We start from the raw sequence: 19809 nt of genomic DNA, 5'->3' as shown, positions 1-19809 counted from the left end.
TTCCCTTCTGCGCCAAAAAAGGCAATTGGCAGGATGTGCACATAGACTTATACACAAAATGGAGCTGTGAATCTTGCGTATAACTCTATGGGCTTATCTATACGCAAGATTCACAGCTCTATTTTGTGTATAAGTCTATGGGCACAACCTGCAATTGCCTTTTTCTTTTTTAAGTGGCAATCGGCGCGGAAGGGAACGCCTCTGATTGAGCAAGACGCCGAGTGCAGTTCCATGCAGAAGCCTCCTGGAGCGGAGGTAAGTGGGGCTGATGTGCTGCTGATTCCGGAGGCCAGATTCCCAAGAATCCGGCCTCATTTGAATCCGCGGTGGATTTCTCTCACATCCCTACGCAGAGTGCCATGAGCAGGGGCATGCAGTGGTGGCAGCTTGGCGAGTGCCTGAGAAAGCTGGGTGAAGGGGAGTCCATCCATCCCTACACCTCAACTCCCAGATGAAAGGCTCCATCCAGAAGTCACTGAAGGACTAGCTTCCTTCCTGCTGAAATCACTGGGCTCCTTGCTTGCTGCAGCAAGGTGCCATCCCTGGCTGATGAAATCACTAGGGTGGCCCTTTGGTCACCATTTCTCTATGGAGAACCAGTGTCCAACCATAGCTGATTGGAAACCTAGGGGATTTCACTACAGGACTTTTCCTAGCTCACGGGATCCTGCCTGCTCTCTCCCCTGATGAGCTGTGTGGCCACTCTCCCAGGGAGCTGCCTAAGTCCATATCTCTTCAGTCTCGGGGCTGCTCCACACAGGACTTTTATCCTAGTATTGAGATTGGTTACTCACGGAAGTTGGCAGGGCCTTTACATGATGTAGTCAACCTCCAGGGCATCTCTCATGCTAAATGACCTTTATCCCATTTTTCAAATGATTGGAGATAATGAGCCATCAGATTACAGCACATTGCATTCCCTCATGAAAAGAGGAATGCCCACAATAAGAGGAGCGAGACCACAGCACCATCTAGTGGCTATATTGGAAACATATAGAACATGCTGATAACGGGGGGAAGGAGCGGGAGGGCAAATGCCTGTAAAAGGAGCCCTTCATGACCCTGCATTTAAAACGGAAGCAAAAGGCTACAGGATTTTAGCCTGGTGTAGAAACTCTGTAGGATGAGTCCAGCTCATGGTACTCTGCCCAACCCAGCTTAGCCCACCCTGTAGCCTGCCTTGAGAGGTCCCTGCTTTGCTCTCATGAAAACACAGGCCTTCCTATAAAGGGGAAAGTCTTTCTTTCCTCTTTAGCTGAGGCCCGGAGTTGTGGCTCTCACAAGTTGCCTTTGCAGGAAAGGGCTTCAGCCCAGGAAAAGGTACATTGCTCCTGGAGGTTCCTTACAAACTGAACCCTTCACTCCCTTTCCTCTCTTTCTGTGTATGACTGTGTGCTTCAAGCCGTGGGGAGACTCCTTCCCGTGGACCCGAAAGCTGCAGTGGGTAGATGCTAGAACAGCCACAGTAAATCCCTCTTCCCTTTAAAATAGATTCCCATCTTCACACTCATTCTACCCTACTCCAAAGCTCTCTCTCCATCCCTACGCTCTCCTGTCCTCAGGCTCCCATGAGCACTAGGTACTCTATTTACCCAAACCCCTCTTTCACTGGGATCACAGGCCACTTCTGCATGATAGCAGCCTCTCTCTCAGGCCCGGAACCCAGCTTTGCCAAGAACGCAGCTAACTTCCCCATAACACACGGTGAAGGTTGGAGCATCCCCAATTGTGTAATGGTTAACAAATTAAGGATGGCGGACGAATTCCGCCACTGGCATTTGGCCCCCCAAAATCCGTGGTGGAACCGCCACCCCCCCCCCGTGGATTGCCCCCAGGATGGCACTTACCTGGGGCGGATGCGGCGGTTCCAGCGGCGGCTGGTCTCCTGGCCGGCCGCAGCCCGGCTGCCGCCGCCGCCATTGCCATCCTTGCAGCCGTGATAGGCTACATAAGAATTTACGTAGCCTATCATGGCTAACCCCGCCCCCCCAAAAAAACCCAGCGTTGGCAAATGGCGGCGGATACGGGGGCGGCCATTTGCGTTCCCTATTTTTCGCCAATTTATCTTACGTAAATATTTACGTAAATAAAACGGCGAAAAAAAGGGGTATGCAAACAGCGTAGTGGGCGCTATTTGTGTCCCTTTATTTTTTGCCATTCTAGCCTACGTAAATATTTAAATCAAATCAAAAGATCTGTGGCCATTCCAGGGTCACCTTGCATTTATTTACAATAGTCCGGACCAGTTCCTTTTGAGTTCCCTGTGAAGGGAAGAGTGACTATTTATGATAAATGCTTTGGAACCACCTACAAATTGTTCTAAACTGCCTGGGGAGCTTCAGCTATTACATACAAATGTAATAAAGAAAGAAATAAAATAAAATAAATACAAATGTTAAAGCCCATGGATGACTCCCAAGTTGTGTAGTTCACATTTCTGATTGCCATGCTGGACACAGATTCCAAACGTGAATATAATATAATATACCAAGAATCAGATGCCAACTTCCATTTTCATCATTAGATGCTCCTTTGCATTCAGTTCAGGCTTCAGTATAATAATGTAGCACTTGGGAAGGAAGATGCAGCCCAGTAGCCCAGCACTGGAGGCCAAGATAGAGAAGACCTGCACAGCTACCATGTATTTGCCCTTTGTGCTCAGGTAGGTGGGCACAAAGGACACCCAAACACTGCAGAAGACCAGCATGCTGAAGGTGATCAGCTTGGCTTCATTAAAGGCCCCAGGCAGCTTCCTGGCTAGGAAAGCCACCGTGAAGCAGATGGCAGCCAGGAAGCCCATGTAGCCAAGGGCACCATAAAACATGGCGACAGACCCTTCATTGCATTTCAGGATAATCGTTGCAGGCTGAGAGTGCATGTCAGAGTCTGGGAATGGGGGGGAGCATCCCAGCCAGATGGTACAGATGATAACTTGGATACCAGAACAGGAAAATACCATGGAGTTGGCCAGACTCTTCCCCAGCCATCTCCTCACTCTGTTCCCTGGCTTTGTGGCCAGGAAAGCCAGCACCACAGTGATCGTTTTTGCCAACACAGAAGAGACGGCAATGGAGAAGATGATGCTGAAGGCCATTTGTTGAAGGAGGCAGGTCACTTTCCTTGGCTGGCCAAGGAACAGGAAAGAGGACAAGAAGCAAAGCAAGAGGGAGACGAGGAGAACGTAGGACAGGTCCCGGTTGTTGGCTTTGACTATTGGAGTTTCAAGGTTTTTAATGAAGATTCCTATCACAAACCCTGTAGTTAAGGACAAAAATAAGGCAAAGAAAGCCAGAACGATGCCCACATTTTCTCCATAGGATAAGAAGGTTATAACCTTAGGGATGCATTGATCTCGGTCCTTGTTTGGATGCTGATCTCCTGGACACATAGTGCAAAGGTTTGCATCTGAGAAGAAAAAGAGACAGTCCAGCATCATTAATACCTCCCATTTATAGAAGTATGATAGAGTTGAGATGCCATGTGGGTCACACAAGCCTAACATGGAGAAGGGGCCAGAACTATCCATGTGTAGTAAGGATGGGGAGGTGCAGTCATTCAGTGGTTGAGGTCCTGGAAAGTATTGTGAGTAGTAAGGCTGCCGTGGTCTTCTTCTTGAGCTGTGGGAGTTACACTGTCTATCAGAGAGACACCTCTGAGCTAGACAACGTATGAGAAGAAACATCATTTACAGCAGCACTGGACAACTTCTGACTCACAAGTTGTCGTTGGACTTCAGCTGCCATCATGCCTCACCATTGGCTATGCTGGCTAGAGCTGATGGGACTTGTAGTCCAACAACATCTGGAGAGCCACAAGTTGACCATCCCTGATGGATGGATTTTGGTGCTGAGAGGTATGAATTCATTCTGCTTTCGAGGAATTCTACTGTGGAGCATTGGATCTGGAATGGCTCCTAGACCTCTTTTGTTCGCAAACCACCACTCTGCCAGTACACAGACCAGGTGTTTTATACACACACACCTGACGGTCTGAAAAGAGCAAAGGGGGTTCGCCTTCTGCTGATAGGAGCAAAGCCTTTTCTGCATCCCTTGCCTGCATTTCAGACTATCCAATGAGACAGTACAGCACTTTCCCTGCACAACAGAGCCTGAGATAGAAGCAGAGAGGTGGGCTTCTTACTACTGCCTCAAAGAAGCAATCCCATGCCTAGGGATGTCAGAGAAATCTGCAATGTAACCAGATGAGTTCAGATTTTCATGAATCTCATCCATGGATTCTACACCGACCAGCTTCTCCCCCCCCCCCCCCCGGTAGATTCTGCAGACTGGTTTTATAACTTTCCTGAATTTTGCGCAGATTTTGTTGTAGAAGAATATGCCCCCCAAAAAAAACCTTAAAAAGCACATTTCCCCCATAGGCTAAAGCATGAAAATGTGCATGGGGGGGGATTTGTGCATTTTCACATGTGTGCATTTGCACAACTGCGCATTTGCACAAATGCGAATTTGCACAAATTTGGAAACAAAAGACCCAATTCTGTCAATGGGAGGAAGACAATTCATAAAACAAAGATGGAATGGATTTTGTACGATCCGTACATCCCAAAGTACTGAACTACAGGCAGACAGCTCAAAGTAAAACCATTAATGCTGTGAGCTCTTGCCATCACAACCCTTCTCCTCTGCCTAATGCCCTCATCCGGTGCCTCTGGGTGTGCTGAAGTACCACTCTCAGCATCCCACAGCCAGCCTCCAGGTTGGGGAAAGTGGCTTCAGGGTCAGTCCATTTCACTCCAAGTTCAAAGGAGACCAAAGAGAAGAGGGAAACCTTTGCCTTATTCCATATGGACTGCTCTTTCCTTTGGAGCCACTCGCCTTCCTCCGTGGAAATGGTTCCTTCCATGCAGGGAGCACAGTCATAGCAGCAAAGTGGCTCTCCTTCCCGAATCACCTTGACGTAGCCAGGCCTGCAGCTTCTGGTACATCTGGAATGTGGCACCGTCTACCCATAAAGACAGAATATCGAGACATAAGAGTTGCTTTGTCCATGGAACTTTATGGGCAGCAATAGGGGTTTCCCTACCATGTCTCATAGCAGCTCAGGCAGGGTGGGGGAGCGATATTCATCAGGAATGTTGCATGGAAGGAAACCTTTAAACTCTTTCTCTGTGCAACACATTCCCAGTCCTGACTCCTGGTCAGCCTGCCCCACAAGCGATGCATTGAATGTCAGCATCGTTTGATCCATACTTTTGGTTAACCATGCATGGGATTGCTTCTCATGATAACCTCTGCAAGAGGCTACCCGTCAGAATTGAAATAGTGGAGTCCCAGCCCTATCACCTTAAATATTTCTACCATGGGGAGTAGAGTGACCTCTGGGAAAAGGTTCAGTGGCGGAGTTCATGTGTGGCATGCAAAAGGTCCCAGGTTCAACCCCTGGGGTCTGGCGTGGCGAAAAGTCCCTCCCACAGACCCAGGAAGGCTGCTGTTTGTCAGTCACAGTCTCAGCAATGCAGAGCCAGTCCTGACACTGTAGAAGTTGGCATCCAATGTGGCCTCTGGACCTGAGAAGGAGGAAGCAGGACTGAATTTGCTGTACATGCAGGCAAAGTTCATATTCAGTACAAGGAGCGATCCTTGTGACAGATTTGTTCTTAGCCGTGTTTCCGCAGCATGGAAGGAGAAGCTAATGGAGGAGTACTGGATTTTGTTTTGTTTGTTTTGTTTTTTTAAGGAATCAGCTTTGCTGCAATTTGATCCATGCAGGGCTCCATGAGCAGGTTCTCTGCAGCAGTAAAAATCGCTTCACAGAACGTACTTCCTGCTGGGGGTGGGAGTGAACATCTTCTGACTGGCAGGAGCCACTCAACCAATAAGAGATGCTACCCCCTCTTCCCCCTTTCTCCTTTCCCCTGGAAGTCCAGATGCACCTGCATTTCAGGAGCAAGCCTCATTGAGCATAATGGGAGGTTCTTCTGAGTTGACACACACATGCCTGTGCTAGGAAAGAAGGGAGGTGGAGAACACAAAGATGGAGACCAGCCCCCATTTTAACCTGCAGGATCTCTATAATGAAGGGTGGAAGTCATTTCTTCCTAAGGCAATAAATCAAACAAGGGAAGATCGGAGCCTCGAGATCGTGCTGTGCCATGTCAAATGAGGGGGATCTCTGTAAGTTCTGTGGGCATTCAGAGGGCAAGCCTCATTCAGTACAATGGGAGGAAACACCCCTTGAAAGGCACACCCCTGGCCAGGGCTAACACACCCGAGGTTGATGTGTGGTTTGGGGCACACAGCAACTATACCGTGGAGAACCCGACTTGAGGAAAGAAAGCAGACTTTAAGGCAGTCTCAGGAAATCTGTTTTTTCCCTAATAAGCTGGCTGCTGGATGGCTACAATGCCATGTATCCCTAACAGCCTCAACACGAAGCCAGCTCGGAGTAAATCGCTGGTGGAAACACCCCCTTGTCTTGGGATATTATGTTATAGGATTTGGATGTTTCGCTTTGATCATAGATGAGCAGCTAACCATCCTATGTATATTCCAGGTTCAGAGGTGTCACCCAAGAACTGTAAGGTTACAATATTCCTCATATTAACAGAGTTTTTAGAAACAGAGGACTCGCATTTCAAGCATGTCATTTCATCTTTTGCACTGGTTACCAGTTGTTTTCTGGGCCAATTTCAAGGTGTTGGTTTTGACCTTTAAAACCCTATATGGTTCCGGCCCAGCCTATCTCAAAGAGTGCCTCCAGCAACACCAGACAGGCCGCTCAACAGGATTAGCCTCAGATGGCCATTTCTCTGTCTCATCAGCCAGGACAGCTAGACTGGTGAGAAGGAGGGAGAGGGCCTTCTCTGTGGTGGCCCCCACTCTGTGGAACTTCCTCCTTGGGGAACTCCGCGATGCCCCCTCTTTAATTTATTTATTTATTATTTATTTATTATTTAATTTATTAATCGCCCATCTGGCTGGTCACCCAGCCACTCTGGGCGATGTACAACATACAATAAAACAATAAAATTCTGCAATAAAAACATTTTCTAAAATACCCTAACCCACCCCAAATGCCTACCTGAACAACCACGTTTTTAATGCACGACGGAAGCTCATTAAAGAGGGGGCATGACAGAGTTCCCTAGGGAGGGAGTTCCACAGAGTGGGGGCCACTACAGAAAAGGCCCTCTCCCTCGTCCCCACCAGTCTAGCTGTCCTGGCTGATGGGACAGAGAGAAGGCCATCCGAGGCTGATCTTGTTGAGCGGCCTGTGTGGTGCTGCTGGAGGCGCTCCTTAAGATAGGCTGGGCCGGAACCATATAGGGTTTTAAAGGTCAAAACCAACACCTTGAATTTGGCCCGGAAAACAACTGGTAACCAGTGCAACTCCTTCAGCACTGGAGTGATGCGATCTCGCCGGCAGCTGCCTTTAATCAGGCGAGCCGCCGCATTCTGTACCAGCTGCAGCTTCCGAACCGTCTTCAAGGGTAACCCCACGTAGAGCGCATTACAGTAGTCTAAATGAGAGGAGACCAGGGCATGTACTACCGATGGGAGCAGAGGGTCGGGAAGGAAGGGGCGCAGCCTGTATCAATCAGATGGAGTTGATACAGCGCTGTCCAGCTCACAGCTGACACCTGAGCCTCCATGGACAGCTGGGAGTCCAAAATGACCCCCAGGCTGCGGACCTGGTCTTTCAAGGGTCCCCCATTCAATGGGGTCAATGGTACCCCATTCAACACCAGGTCAACATCCCCTAGCCTCCTCTTGTCTCCCACCAAAAGTACCTCGGTCTTGTCAGGGTTCAGCTTTAGCCTATTCCTCCCCATCCAGCCACTCACCGTCTCCAGACATTTGGACAGGGATTCTACAGCCAATCTTGGTGAAGATTTGAACGAGAGGTAGAGCTGCGTGTCATCCGCATATTGATGACACTGCACCCCAAACCTCCTGATGATAGCCCCCAGCGGCTTCACATAGACGTTAAATAGCATCGGGGAGCTGATGGAACCCTGTGGCACCCCTGAAGTGAGTGGCCACGGGTCCGAAACCTCCACTCCCAGTGCTACCCTCTGGTACCTGCCAGAGAGGAAGGACCGGAACCACCGCAATACGGTGTCTCCAATGCCCAACCCCTCCAGGCGGTCCAGGAGGATACCGTGGTCAACGGTATCAAAAGCCGCTGAAAGGTCGAGGAGAACAAGGAAGTAGCATTCACCCCTATCCAGAGCCCTCCTCATATCATCTACCAAGGCGACCAAGGCCATTTCTGTCCCATGCCCAAGCCTGAAGCCCGACTGAAATGAGCTTCCGCCACGCATTAAAAACGTGGTTGTTGAGGCAGGCATTTCAGGTGGGTTAGGGTATTTTTTATGATGTTTTTAATGTAGAATTTTATTGTTTTAACTGTTGTATTGTTGTACATCACGCAGAGTGGCTGGGTGACCAGCCAGATGGGCCAATAAATAAATAAATAAATAAATAAATAAATAATAAAATCTCCTGCCGTTTCAACATTTTATGTTTGATTTAAGAGCATGAAACAAATACCCCAGTTCCCAAGTTCTTAGTTACATGTTTGAGAAGTAGTATCTATTTTTCTTACTTGTCAGATTTTCTGAGCCATACTTTCTTTCAAAACATGATGCTACCTGCTTCTGTTTCATAGGTCCTGTTTGCTTTTTACAACATTTCATGTACAGTGCCTTGCATACATATTCACACACACCCTTGACTTTTCCACATTGCGTTGTGTTACAAGCTGGAATTAAAATGGATTTAATTAGGATTTCTTGTCACAGATCTACACAAAAGAGTCTATAATGTCGAAGTGGGGAAAAATCTACATATTTCACAAGATGATTTACAACTAACAAACTGAAAAGTCTGGATTCCATAAGTATTCACTCCTTATGTTGTGAGACCCCTAAATAAGCTGTGGTGCAACCACCTGCCTTCAGAAGTCACATCATTGGTTGAATGGTGTCCTCCTGTGTGGAATTCAAGTGTCACATGTTCTCAGATGAAAGACACCTGTTTCTTGAAGGCCACGGAGTTTGTGGGAGAGCATATCTAAACAAACTGCACCATGAAGACCAAGGTATCAAAACAACTCCGGGATAAAGTTCTGGAGAAGCACCAATCTGGGTTGGGTTATAAAATTCTCCCAAACTATGAACATCCCCCAGAGCACTGTTAAATCCATTATTACAAAATGGAAAGAATATGGCACAATCACGACTCTGCCTAGAGAAGGCCATCCACCAAAACTCAGTGACCAGGTAAGGAGGGCATTAGTCAGAGAAGCAACCAAGAGGCCAATGCTAACTCTGAAGGAGCTGGAGAGATCCACAGCTGAGATGGGAGAAACCATCCATGGAACAACCATCACCTGGATGCTCCACAAAGCTGGGCGTTATGGAAGAATGGTGAGAAATCAGCCATTGCTGGTGGGTGGGGGGATACTATTCTCAAATCCCATCTGGATTTTGGCAACATGCTTGTCGGAGAAAGGTTCTCTGGTCTGATGAGACCAAAATTGAACTTTTTGGCCCTAACACAAGACATTGTGGGTGGCGCAAAGCCAACAGTGCTCAGCACCCTGAGTACACCATCCCAATGGTGAAGCATGGTGGTGGTGGCATCATGCTGTGGGGATGCTTTCCATCAGCACGGATTGGGAAACTGGGCAAGATTGAGGGCAAGATGGATGGAGCCAAATACAGGGCAATTCTAATGGGAAAACTGTTTTAGTCTGCAAGGGACCTGGGACTGGGGCGGAGGTTCACCATCCAGCAAGACAATGGCCCTAAACACAGAGCCAAAGTTACACTGGAGGGGTTGAAAAACAAGCACCTGGATGTCTTAGAATGGCCCAGTCAAAGCCCAGACCTCAACCCGATCGAGAATCTGTGGCAGGACTTGGACATTGCTCTTTGTCAATGGTCCCCATCCAACCTGACAGAGCTTGAGCAATTTTGTGGAGAAGAATCAGCAAAAACTGCAGGATACAGATGTGCAGGGCTGGTAGAGACTTACCCCCAAAGACTCACGATTGAAATTGCAGCCAAAGGTGCTTCTACCAGGCATTGACTCTGGTGGCGAATACTTACGCAACCAACAAACGCCAGTTCGTTTTATTAACTTCCATGCAACAGTACAAACGTTTTGCACCTAGGTTGTTTACATCAAATGGTAAAGGTGCCAATTAAATAAATTTTAATTCCAGGTTGTAGCACAACAAAATGTGGAAAAGTCAAAGAGGGGTGAATACAGGCACTGCATTTGCATCGTACATTGGATGTACATTGTTTAGCAGTTAGGCGCCTTCCCTCTGCACCATAGTTATTCTTCCTTTTCCCAACTTCCTTGTCGGAAACTCATTTTGCTCCTTTCCTGAGTTCAGCTGGGAAAAGCTCATCTTTCCCATAGCAGGTTCGTAGGTCAGTGAAAAGTTCAGTCAGAGTCCCAGCTTGTTAGTGCAAATGCTTCTAGTAGAATGCTTTGTTAGAATGCTTTGTTAGAACTGATTCAAAGTTCATATGATAATACTATTTAAATTTATCATTTATTTCTCTATGATAATCGTAAACTTATGAGAGAGAGAGAGAGAGAGAGAGAGAGAGAAGAAAAAATGTAAAATAACAATAAACTCTATTTTGGATAAATACTTGCAAGGTAGCCTATTATGCAAGATGGTGCAGGAGTCTTGTAAGATGCAAAGGCTTCTGGGGCAAATATTTGTCACATTCTATATAAACACTTCACTTATCTGATGTCGAAATTAATTAAGAGAGGGACCTTTTTTAGAATTGCTATGCTTTCTGGTGCATGAGCGAATTAGAAAGAACCTCAGCTCTCCGTGTAAACCAACGATTTGGGTGTGCATTTTTTTAAATCCTAGAAAATACGGAATAATGCCCAACACATTATTAGAATATAAAAGGTGTTGAAGGGAATACAATGGAACCAGTGGTTTTTACCCACCTTGTTAAACCAGCTGGGCCATACAATGGCATCCTGGTCAATAGTGACTGTGATGTCTGAAGATCCCTGACTCTCGAGACTCCCAACTTTCTCTATCAGAACAGAGTTATTAGGAAGTATCACAGAATTCAAGATGTCAAAGTCAGCTACCAGGTTGCCATTCTCATCCAAATGCATGCCATCCATGGAAGTATTGCAAACTTGGAAGTTGCCCAGGAAAGGGTGAAGCTAGAATGACAGAGAAAACAGCAGCATATAGAAACTGAGAATATCGACCTTGTCCTAAGGCTCATGATAGGTGCAGCTGTATTTTAGAGAGGTAGGGCACATGCAAGTTTTTTAATCTGGTGCATGCATCATTCAGACATGATGAGGACATAAAATGAGCTAAAGTAATTAGAGACATAATTCCAGCTTTGCATCCTAAAGACATTTTCACAATCATAGGCTGGTCCTACCATTAGGGAGAGGAAGGCAGGATGTTTCAGGCAATCCATTCTGGGTCCTGTTAAAGGGCCAGAAACATTCAGTTATACATTATTTTTTCACTGTGTACATGGGTGGTGGGGAGGGAACATTTCAGATTTTCTGTATAAGGCAAAAAATGGTATTAGTTGAGCCCAGTCTCCCAGAGAACAGCATCATGAGCTGTGCCAGATGGCCAGCAAATTTGCAGCACAATCAGCCCAGATGCAAGTAAACAGGACTGGGCTGGGCACATGCATTCGTTTACTCCCCCCCCCCTTCATTCAATGCATTGATGCATCACTTCCCACCACAAAAGCAGACTTGAAGCAACTTATGCAAAAAGGACACCAAAATCCATAATATACAGAGCAAGGAAAATCAATATAACGAAATACTGAAAAATAAACATACAAAATAAAAATATAATCTAAACACAATGCAGTACTGGAAGTATTCGTCCACAATGCATTGTTTCCCACCTCCCAGCTGAGCAGAGCAGAGCAGAGCAGAGCAGAGCAGAGCAAGCTGCTCCAGCTGGTCCAGGGACTACAGAAGCAGGCAAGCTCCCAGAGAGCGAGCGAACAGAGCGAGCGACCAGGGGGAGCAAACAGGAGTTGGCCAGGCGAGTTCAGCAGGGGAGGTCAAGGGGGAGGCCCCTAACATTTTTTTTTAATTTTAATTTTTAATTTTTTTAACAATGGATGTAGGCGCATGCACTTCAATGGAGAGAACAGCTCTGATAGCGCCCAATAATAGTCTTCAGACACATGTAGGAAGAAAGCCAGACTATGAAGCACATGGTCTTCGATGTCTATATACTAATGCCCAGAGTATGGGAAACAAACAGAACGAACTTGAACTCTTAATACAGGAGGGAAATTATGACCTGAGAGGTATAACTGAGACTTGGTGGGATGACTCTCATGACTGGAATACAGCAATTGAAGGATATAACTTGTTCTAAAACAACAGGAGGAACAGAAAGGGAGGTAGGGTTGCACTGTATGTGAAAAATACATATCTCTGCACAGAAATACAGGAGGATGAGCTTGGTAGCCCCATCGAGAGCATCTGGGTGGAAATAAATGGAGCAAAGAATAAAAGGAACCTGGTGGTTGGAGTCTACTACCGGCCACCCAATCAAGGAGAAGACAAGGATGAAACTTTTAAAAGCAAATAGCCAATGTTTTAAGGAAGCAGGATGTAGTAGTAATGGGGGACTTCAATTTCCTCGATATTTGTTGGGAGACAAATTCTGCAAAACATGGCCCCTCCAGGAAATTCCTGACTTGTGTGGCGGATAACTTCCTCCTACAGAAAGTAGAGGAAGGAACTAGAGGATCGTCTATCCTTGACTTGATCCTAACCAACAGAGATGACTTAGTGGATAAAGTAGCAGTTACAGGAACTCTGGGGGAAAGAGACCATTTTGTCTTGGTTCTAAGGGAAGCAAAAGCTGAGTGTATTCAAACGTGTACCCTGGATTTTAGGGAAGCTGATTTTAATAAACTCAGAACAATGATCAGTAAGGTCCCATGGCAAGTGACGCTAACGAAAAAAGGAGTCCAAGATGGGTGAGAGCTTTTAAAAAAGGAAATTCTCAAGGCAAATCACAAGCAATTCCAACAAGAAGAAAAGGTGGAAGACAACAGAAGAAGCCAATGTGGCTTCACAAAAAGCTTAGGGATGACCTGAAAACAAAAAAGGAGACATATAGGAAGTGGAAAGAAGGCCAAGTAACAAAGGAAGAGTACAGGCAGATAGCACAGAATTGCAGGGATGGCGCCAGGAAGGCTAAAGCTGAGAATGAGCTGAGGTTAGCAAGGGATGCTAAAAACAACCAAAAGGCTTTCTTCAGCTACGTGCATAGTAAAAGGCAGAGGAAAGAAAGGGTGGTTCAGCTATTAAATAAGGATGGCAAAATGATAACAGATGACAAAGAAAAGGCAGAGGTGCTGAATTCCTACTTTGGCTCAGTCTTCTCCCAAAAGAGGGTCTATGACCCCCCTGGCAAAGGCGAAGTACAGGCTGAAGGGGCAGGATTGCAGCTTGAGATCGATAGGCATATGGTCAAGGAACACCTAATGACTTGGAATGAGTACAAATCTCCAGGGCCAGATGAACTGCATCCTAGAGTAATCAAGGAACTGGCAGAAGAACTCTCAGAACCGCTGTCTATTCTCTTTGAGAAATCATGGAGGACGGCGGAAGTACCAGATGACTGGAGGAGGGCTAACGTTGTCCCTATCTTCAAAAAGGGTAAAAAGGAGGAACCTGGGAACTACAGACCAGTCAGTCTGACATCAATCCTTGAGAAAATTCTGGAGCAGATCATAAAGCAATGCATCTGGAAGCACCTTGACAACAATGCTGTGATTACTCGAAGCCAACATGGATTTGTCAAAAACAAGTCCTGCCAGACAAATCTGATCTCATTTTTTGATCAAGTCACCTCCCTTGTAGACCGTGGGAATGCTGTAGACATCATATACCTCGACTTCAGCAAAGCTTTCAACAAAGTGCCCCATGATATCCTGATGAGCAAACTAGCTCAAAGTGGGCTAGAGGAAACAACGATCCGGTGGATCCACAGTTGGCTACAGAATCGGACTCAAAGAGTGCTTATCAATGGGACCTTCTCAAGCTGGGGAGAGGTAACGAGTGGGGTACCGCAGGGCTCAGTCCTGGGCCCAGTGCTCTTCAACATTTTTATGAATGACTTGGAGGAGGAGGTGCAGGGAATGCTGATCAAATCTGCAGATGACACAAAATTGGGCGGGATAGCTAATACTTTGGAAGACAGAAACCAAATTCAAAGTGATCTGGATAGACTGGAGTGCTGGGCAGAAAACAACAGAATAACATTTCATAGGGATAAATGCCAAGTTCTGCACCTAGGAAAAAGAACCCAAATGCATAGTTATAAGGTGGGGGATACGGGGCTCAGCCACACGACAAGCAAGAAGGATCTTGGAATTGTTGTCGATCACAAGCTGAATATGAGCAAACAATGTGATGTGGCTGCAAAAAAAGCAAATGCTATTTTGGGCTGCATTAATAGAAGCATAGCTTCCAAATCCCAGGAAGTACTAGTTCCCCTCTACTCAGCACTGGTTAGGCCTCATCTGGAGTACTGTGTCCAGTTCTGGGCACCACACTTTAAGAAGAATGCAGACAAACTGGAGAGGCTTCAGAGGAGGGCAACAAAGATGATCGGGGACTGGAAACAAAGCCCTATGAAGAGAGACTGAAAGAACTGGGCATGTTTAGCCTTGAGAAGAGAAGACTGAGGGGAGATATGATAGCACTCTTCAAGGACTTGAAAGGTTGTCACAGAGAAGAAGGCCAGGATCTCTTCTTGATCATCCCAGAGTGCAGGACACGGAATAATGGGCTCAAGTTACAGGAAGCCAGATTCCGGCTGAACATCAGGAAAAACTTCCTGACTGTAAGAGTAATACAATGATGGAACCAATGACCTAGGGAGGTGGTGGGCTCTCCCACACTGGAGGCATTCAAGACGAGGCTGGACAGCCATCTGTCAGGGATGCTCTGACTTGGATTCCTGCATTGAGCAGGGGGTTGGACTCGATGGCCTTGTAGGCCCCTTCCAACCCTCCTATTCTATGATTCTATGATTCTATGATCAAACACCAACATACTCCTCCCCACACTCCCCAACACTCAAAGTGAACACCACAAAACCAAAGGTCTGCTGCTGGACCATAACTGATGTCCAAATGCATAAATAAGTCCTGGGCCAGTGCCAAAACGATGACAGCGCTGATGGTGCCAGGTGAACTTCCTTATGGGAGAGTGTTCCCAAACCTTTCCCAAAATGCCGCCCCCTAAGTTTCACTTTGAGGGGCATCACAGAGATGTCGACTTCTGTTGCCGACCTCGGGTTTCTGGTAGGTTCACATTGGCAGAGGGGGTATTTCTGCTATTGCAGTTGTTTATTCGTGAACAAAGCAACTTGGATTTGGTCGGGAAACAAATTGGCAAGCAGTACAGGCTAGCCAGGACTAGACTTACATACAGTGGAGACATCCATTTCTGTGTGGACACCATTCTACGCAGCCTGTAACACCATATCTGCTCTCCCAGGGACAAAAAGGAGGTGGGTAGAGGGAGCTGAATGTCAACAGAGCCAGGTAGCATTTGGAGCAGCAGCCCAGTCAGGAGGAAGAAGATGACACATGGAAAGTGTGAAATTTGCCCTGCCAAAGGAACTCTCTTGAAACTGGGTCTTCCTACAATGGTAAAGCCTAAAAATGGGCACTAGGAGACACCAAGAAGTTGCAGGAGGACATGGATCATAGAATCATAGAACTGTAGGGTTGGAAGGGGCCTATAAGACCATTGAGACCAACCCCCTGCTCAATGCAGGAATCCAAGTCAAAGCATCTCTGGCAGATGGCTGTCTAGCTTCATCTTGAATGCCTACAGTGTAGGAGAGCCCACCACCTCCCTAGGTCATGGGTTCCAATGGGGAGTCCACCACGGCTCAGAAATCTACCTCATTTCACCACTGCTTTTGAAGAGTTCTCAGAGCCTGGTTGCAATTTCAATGGCTGTCTTTGAGGAAAGAAGGAATACCTGCCATGGCTGAAAGCTGTCTCCTTCCAATCTGCTTCCACTCATCAAGAACCTCTGCTTGGATCTGGATGAATATGCAGCATTTAATGCATGTGCGATGCCTTGGACAGTGTTGTAAATGCCGTAGGTGTCTTGGGTCTGGCTGCTTTCAAGAAGATCCTGAGGCAATCCCTCCAGGGTCTCTTTCACTCTGCATCGCTTACGGCCCTTCACAGAAAACGCGTGCTTTGAATATAAACAATGAAATGCTTCTTTGGAATCTGGTCCAAAAGTAAGAAAAGATGAAGATGGCATATGATGATGTTTTGTTTCTTTCTTTTTCTGCATAAATACAGACAAATAACCGTGGATTTGGGTACGATGGGACTTTAAAGCCAAGGTTAAGCAGGTGTAAGGCAAAGCTATTGTGATCCAAACCTTCCCAGAAAATGGTGCAAAGACTTCATCAACCATATCTTGCATACTTATTACATCAAGTAAGGACTGAGCTGCCCCATAGTAAACAAATACATTGACTCTGTTAGTGGGCAGTGAAGACTCATATAGCTGCTCTATTAACAATTCATACATAGAAGGAAAGTCTCGTAAGATGGTTTGTGAGAAGGCAACACAAATGCCGTAAGTCAAGAGCACAGGTGTCAAGGTGTTTATGAACCTTTTCCCATTTTCGGTGTCTGGAGCAAAGAGACCGATCCACGTCCATCTGAAATGCAGGAGCAGTCTGACCATCCCCAGGGAATGGGGTTCTTCTCTGGGGACCAAGCGGTAGAGGAGAGGGAACTGGGTTTTCTCAAGGACATGATTAACAGAAGCGTAACTGACCTAGCAAGGAAAGGAAGAGATGGGGGATTTCTCTTGTGTTGAGGACAAAGCAGAGATGCCATTGATTAAGCAAAAATGGTTTATAACTAGCATACTGCATGTCATTCTGATGGGCAGGGTGTCTGCAGATGGAGAGCTATATACCCCAGTGTCTCTGCACCCTAATGACCATCTTATCTTCCTTGCAAAGTCCCTGTCAATGGGGAACAGTGACAACTCTGCAGGACAGATATATTACCGCAAGTTGACGTGGGTGGGTGAACAGGAGACTATTTAAGACCAGCATCTCAGATTACCTAAGGGCCCCACTGCTCACTCAGCATTTCAGTTCTTATCCTAGTGATGAAGAGTAGCCATTCACATCTGTGGGAGAAACTAAATGGATATACTCAAAGGGGTCATAACTGGGGGAGTGTCATGAACTCGGACCCCCGAACCCTCATGCTCAGAGCATCTCAACCCCTTTTCCTCAGAAGAAGAGGATCTAGAACTAATGGATATAGGAGAGGACTCAGTCACGGAAAGATGGCAGGAGGCTTCCACATCCTCAGGATCCAGAGAAGGTTGAACTGCATCCACAGGAAGTTGGACTGACTGTGGCATGTCAGTGTCCCTGTGGCCAGCATCCTCAGAGTCTGAGGATGGCTGCCACATCTATTCCATGGTGCTGATGTAGTCCTATCTTGATTCCCTGTGAAACCTGCCCTGCCCTAAAGATCTGACCCATAGTAGGACCCTGCAACCCAGACTATAGTAACACCCAGTGATTTGAAATTGTTACCGAAGAAATCCTACGACCTGTCATTATATATATATATATATATATATATATATATATATATAATGACAGGTCGTAGGATTTCTTTATACACACACACACACAGAGAGACAGAGAGAGAGAGAGAGAGAGATTAGTGCCTAAAATTTCGAGAGCTTCGGCTATTGGGCGGTATAGAAATGAAATAAATAAATAAATAAATAAAATTTCAATTCTTCCATTTTTGGCAGGGGGGGATGAAAACTCTGGCAAAAGAGGGTGGCAGAGGTCAGAATTTCAGAGAATTTTCTCCTTGTGTGGCAGATCAAGCAAATCTTTCACATTTGCATGATCCTACCCCTGCTGCTCGATTAGGAAATTCTGTAATTAAATGCCTCCAAGAGAATTCTGGGATTAAAAATGGGATCCCAGTGCCTAATATCACCCAGCAGGGGCTTCTGACCCAAGAGAAATTAAAATGTCTTAGCTCTGCGGTTTGCTATTAGAAATAGATCCTTTTATTGCTTAGAAAGGAATCCAGAGAAGGAGGTGACAATTAAGGTTTACGACTTTCAATGAGTAGAGTCTCGTATAGTCATTAGGTCAGATGGGCCATCAGATAAGTGACCAAGAGGCTTCACTGGAGACTGTAAATATGTAAGAAAAACAAGCCTACAAGATAGGATGGTATCAAGTGAATGGATTTGTGTCAAAAACATGTAACATGTCAAAGAAAGTGAAGTTGTTTGGATAAGTATATTGGTATGCACATTAATCTCAATAAGAAACCTCAGAATTCGATACTCTTATGTAGACATGAAGATTTAGAGCAGAAAGTTTATCTCTGGAATTGTTGGATAAGAAACATAAGCCATAGTAAAAAATAGTTTAGACATATTTTATAGCATCCAAAAGGTATATAAAGGAGACTCAGAACACGCAACAGTGGAAGCTGTTCTTTGGGATCAGCTTTCCCCAACGTGTTGCGTGTTGAATCAGCCTGGTAAGCACGATATTGATCATTGTTGAGAACTAGCAAATGTACTTGACTCTGCTTAGAAGCCTTGATTAAGAATGATATCAGATGTTTCCATGTGTTTGAATTTATGCGTGTATAAGCTCTTGTATTTAGTACTGTTATGCTAATACTTCGGAGTAAAAGACAAAACCTTGTCTGACAGAGTGTTTCTTAAGAACTAGAATTCTATCAATTCCTATATCTGAGTGAAGTATTGAACTGGTTCTAGATGGCATCTGGTTGTAAAAGGAATCTGACTGTATAAACAGTAGACAGCTGATCAATGCTCACGATGTACTGACAATACAATTTGAGAGAACCTCTGAACCAGGGCATATGCCACACTTGGGATAGGGTTTCCACAGACCTTTTTAAGGGTAGGCTACGCTTGAGAGGCCTTCTCTCTCTCTCTCTCTCTCTCTCTTTCTCTCTCTCTTTTAAAAAAAATCTCTGCACTTGCAGGAGCCCAGGACTCTTCTCCAGCCTGGCACTTCTTTCTGAAGTCCCAGGAGACCATGTGACTTTGCCCTCTCCAATAGGCATTCAGGAAGAACTCCGGGCTGTAGAAGAGTCCTGAGCTCCTGCAAGTGCAGGGAGTGGGGTTTCTAAAAAAATAAAAAATAGAAAGAAGACCCTTCAAAAATTGCCTACAGTTTAAAAAGGTCTGTGGAGACCCTGTCACCCTCCCCAAGGAGAAAATTCTCTCTCACACCCCCCCCCCCCCGCAAAAGAGGCAGAAAAAAACAATGTCTCTTTCACAGGGAGAGAAAAAGTTCCCGAGAATAGGGGGCAGGATTTGGCACAGCGCACGCGCGCACACACACACACACACACACACACACACATCTATCGATAGATAGATGATAGATGATAGAGATAGATAGATAGATAGATAGATAGATGATATTGATAGATAGATGATATTGATAGATAGATAGATAGATAGATAGATAGATGATAGATTATATTGATAGATAGATAAATAGATGATGATGATGATGATGATGATAGATAGATAGATAGATAGATAGATGATAGATAGATAGATAGATAGATGATAGATAGGCAGATGATAGATGATAGATAGACAGATGATAGACAGATGATAGATAGATGATAGATAGGTGATAGATAGATAGATAGACAGATGATGATATTGATAGATAGATAAATAGATGATGATGATTGATGATAGA

The 19809-nt window shown here is 45.7% G+C and overlaps 1 protein-coding gene across 1 annotated transcript; it reads right to left on the bottom strand.

The window, feature by feature from the left end:
* Positions 1 to 2494: 2494 nt before the first annotated feature.
* LOC146356552 (vomeronasal type-2 receptor 26-like) lies at positions 2495 to 11135 on the bottom strand. Its single transcript, XM_084830179.1, has 3 exons — positions 10950 to 11135; positions 4836 to 4962; positions 2495 to 3405 (listed from the first exon to the last, which is right to left on the bottom strand). Exons 1-3 carry the CDS (start codon positions 11133 to 11135, stop codon positions 2495 to 2497), a joined length of 1224 nt encoding a protein of 407 aa, XP_084686305.1.
* Positions 11136 to 19809: the final 8674 nt, after the last annotated feature.

Source organism: Heloderma suspectum, chromosome 2, assembly GCF_057233095.1.
Source record: "Heloderma suspectum isolate Gila_16-S chromosome 2, 16-S_ref, whole genome shotgun sequence".
Taxonomy (NCBI): domain Eukaryota; kingdom Metazoa; phylum Chordata; class Lepidosauria; order Squamata; family Helodermatidae; genus Heloderma; species Heloderma suspectum.
The sequence above is the reverse complement of the archived record's forward strand: the minus strand, read 5'-3'. Positions and strand labels throughout refer to the sequence as shown.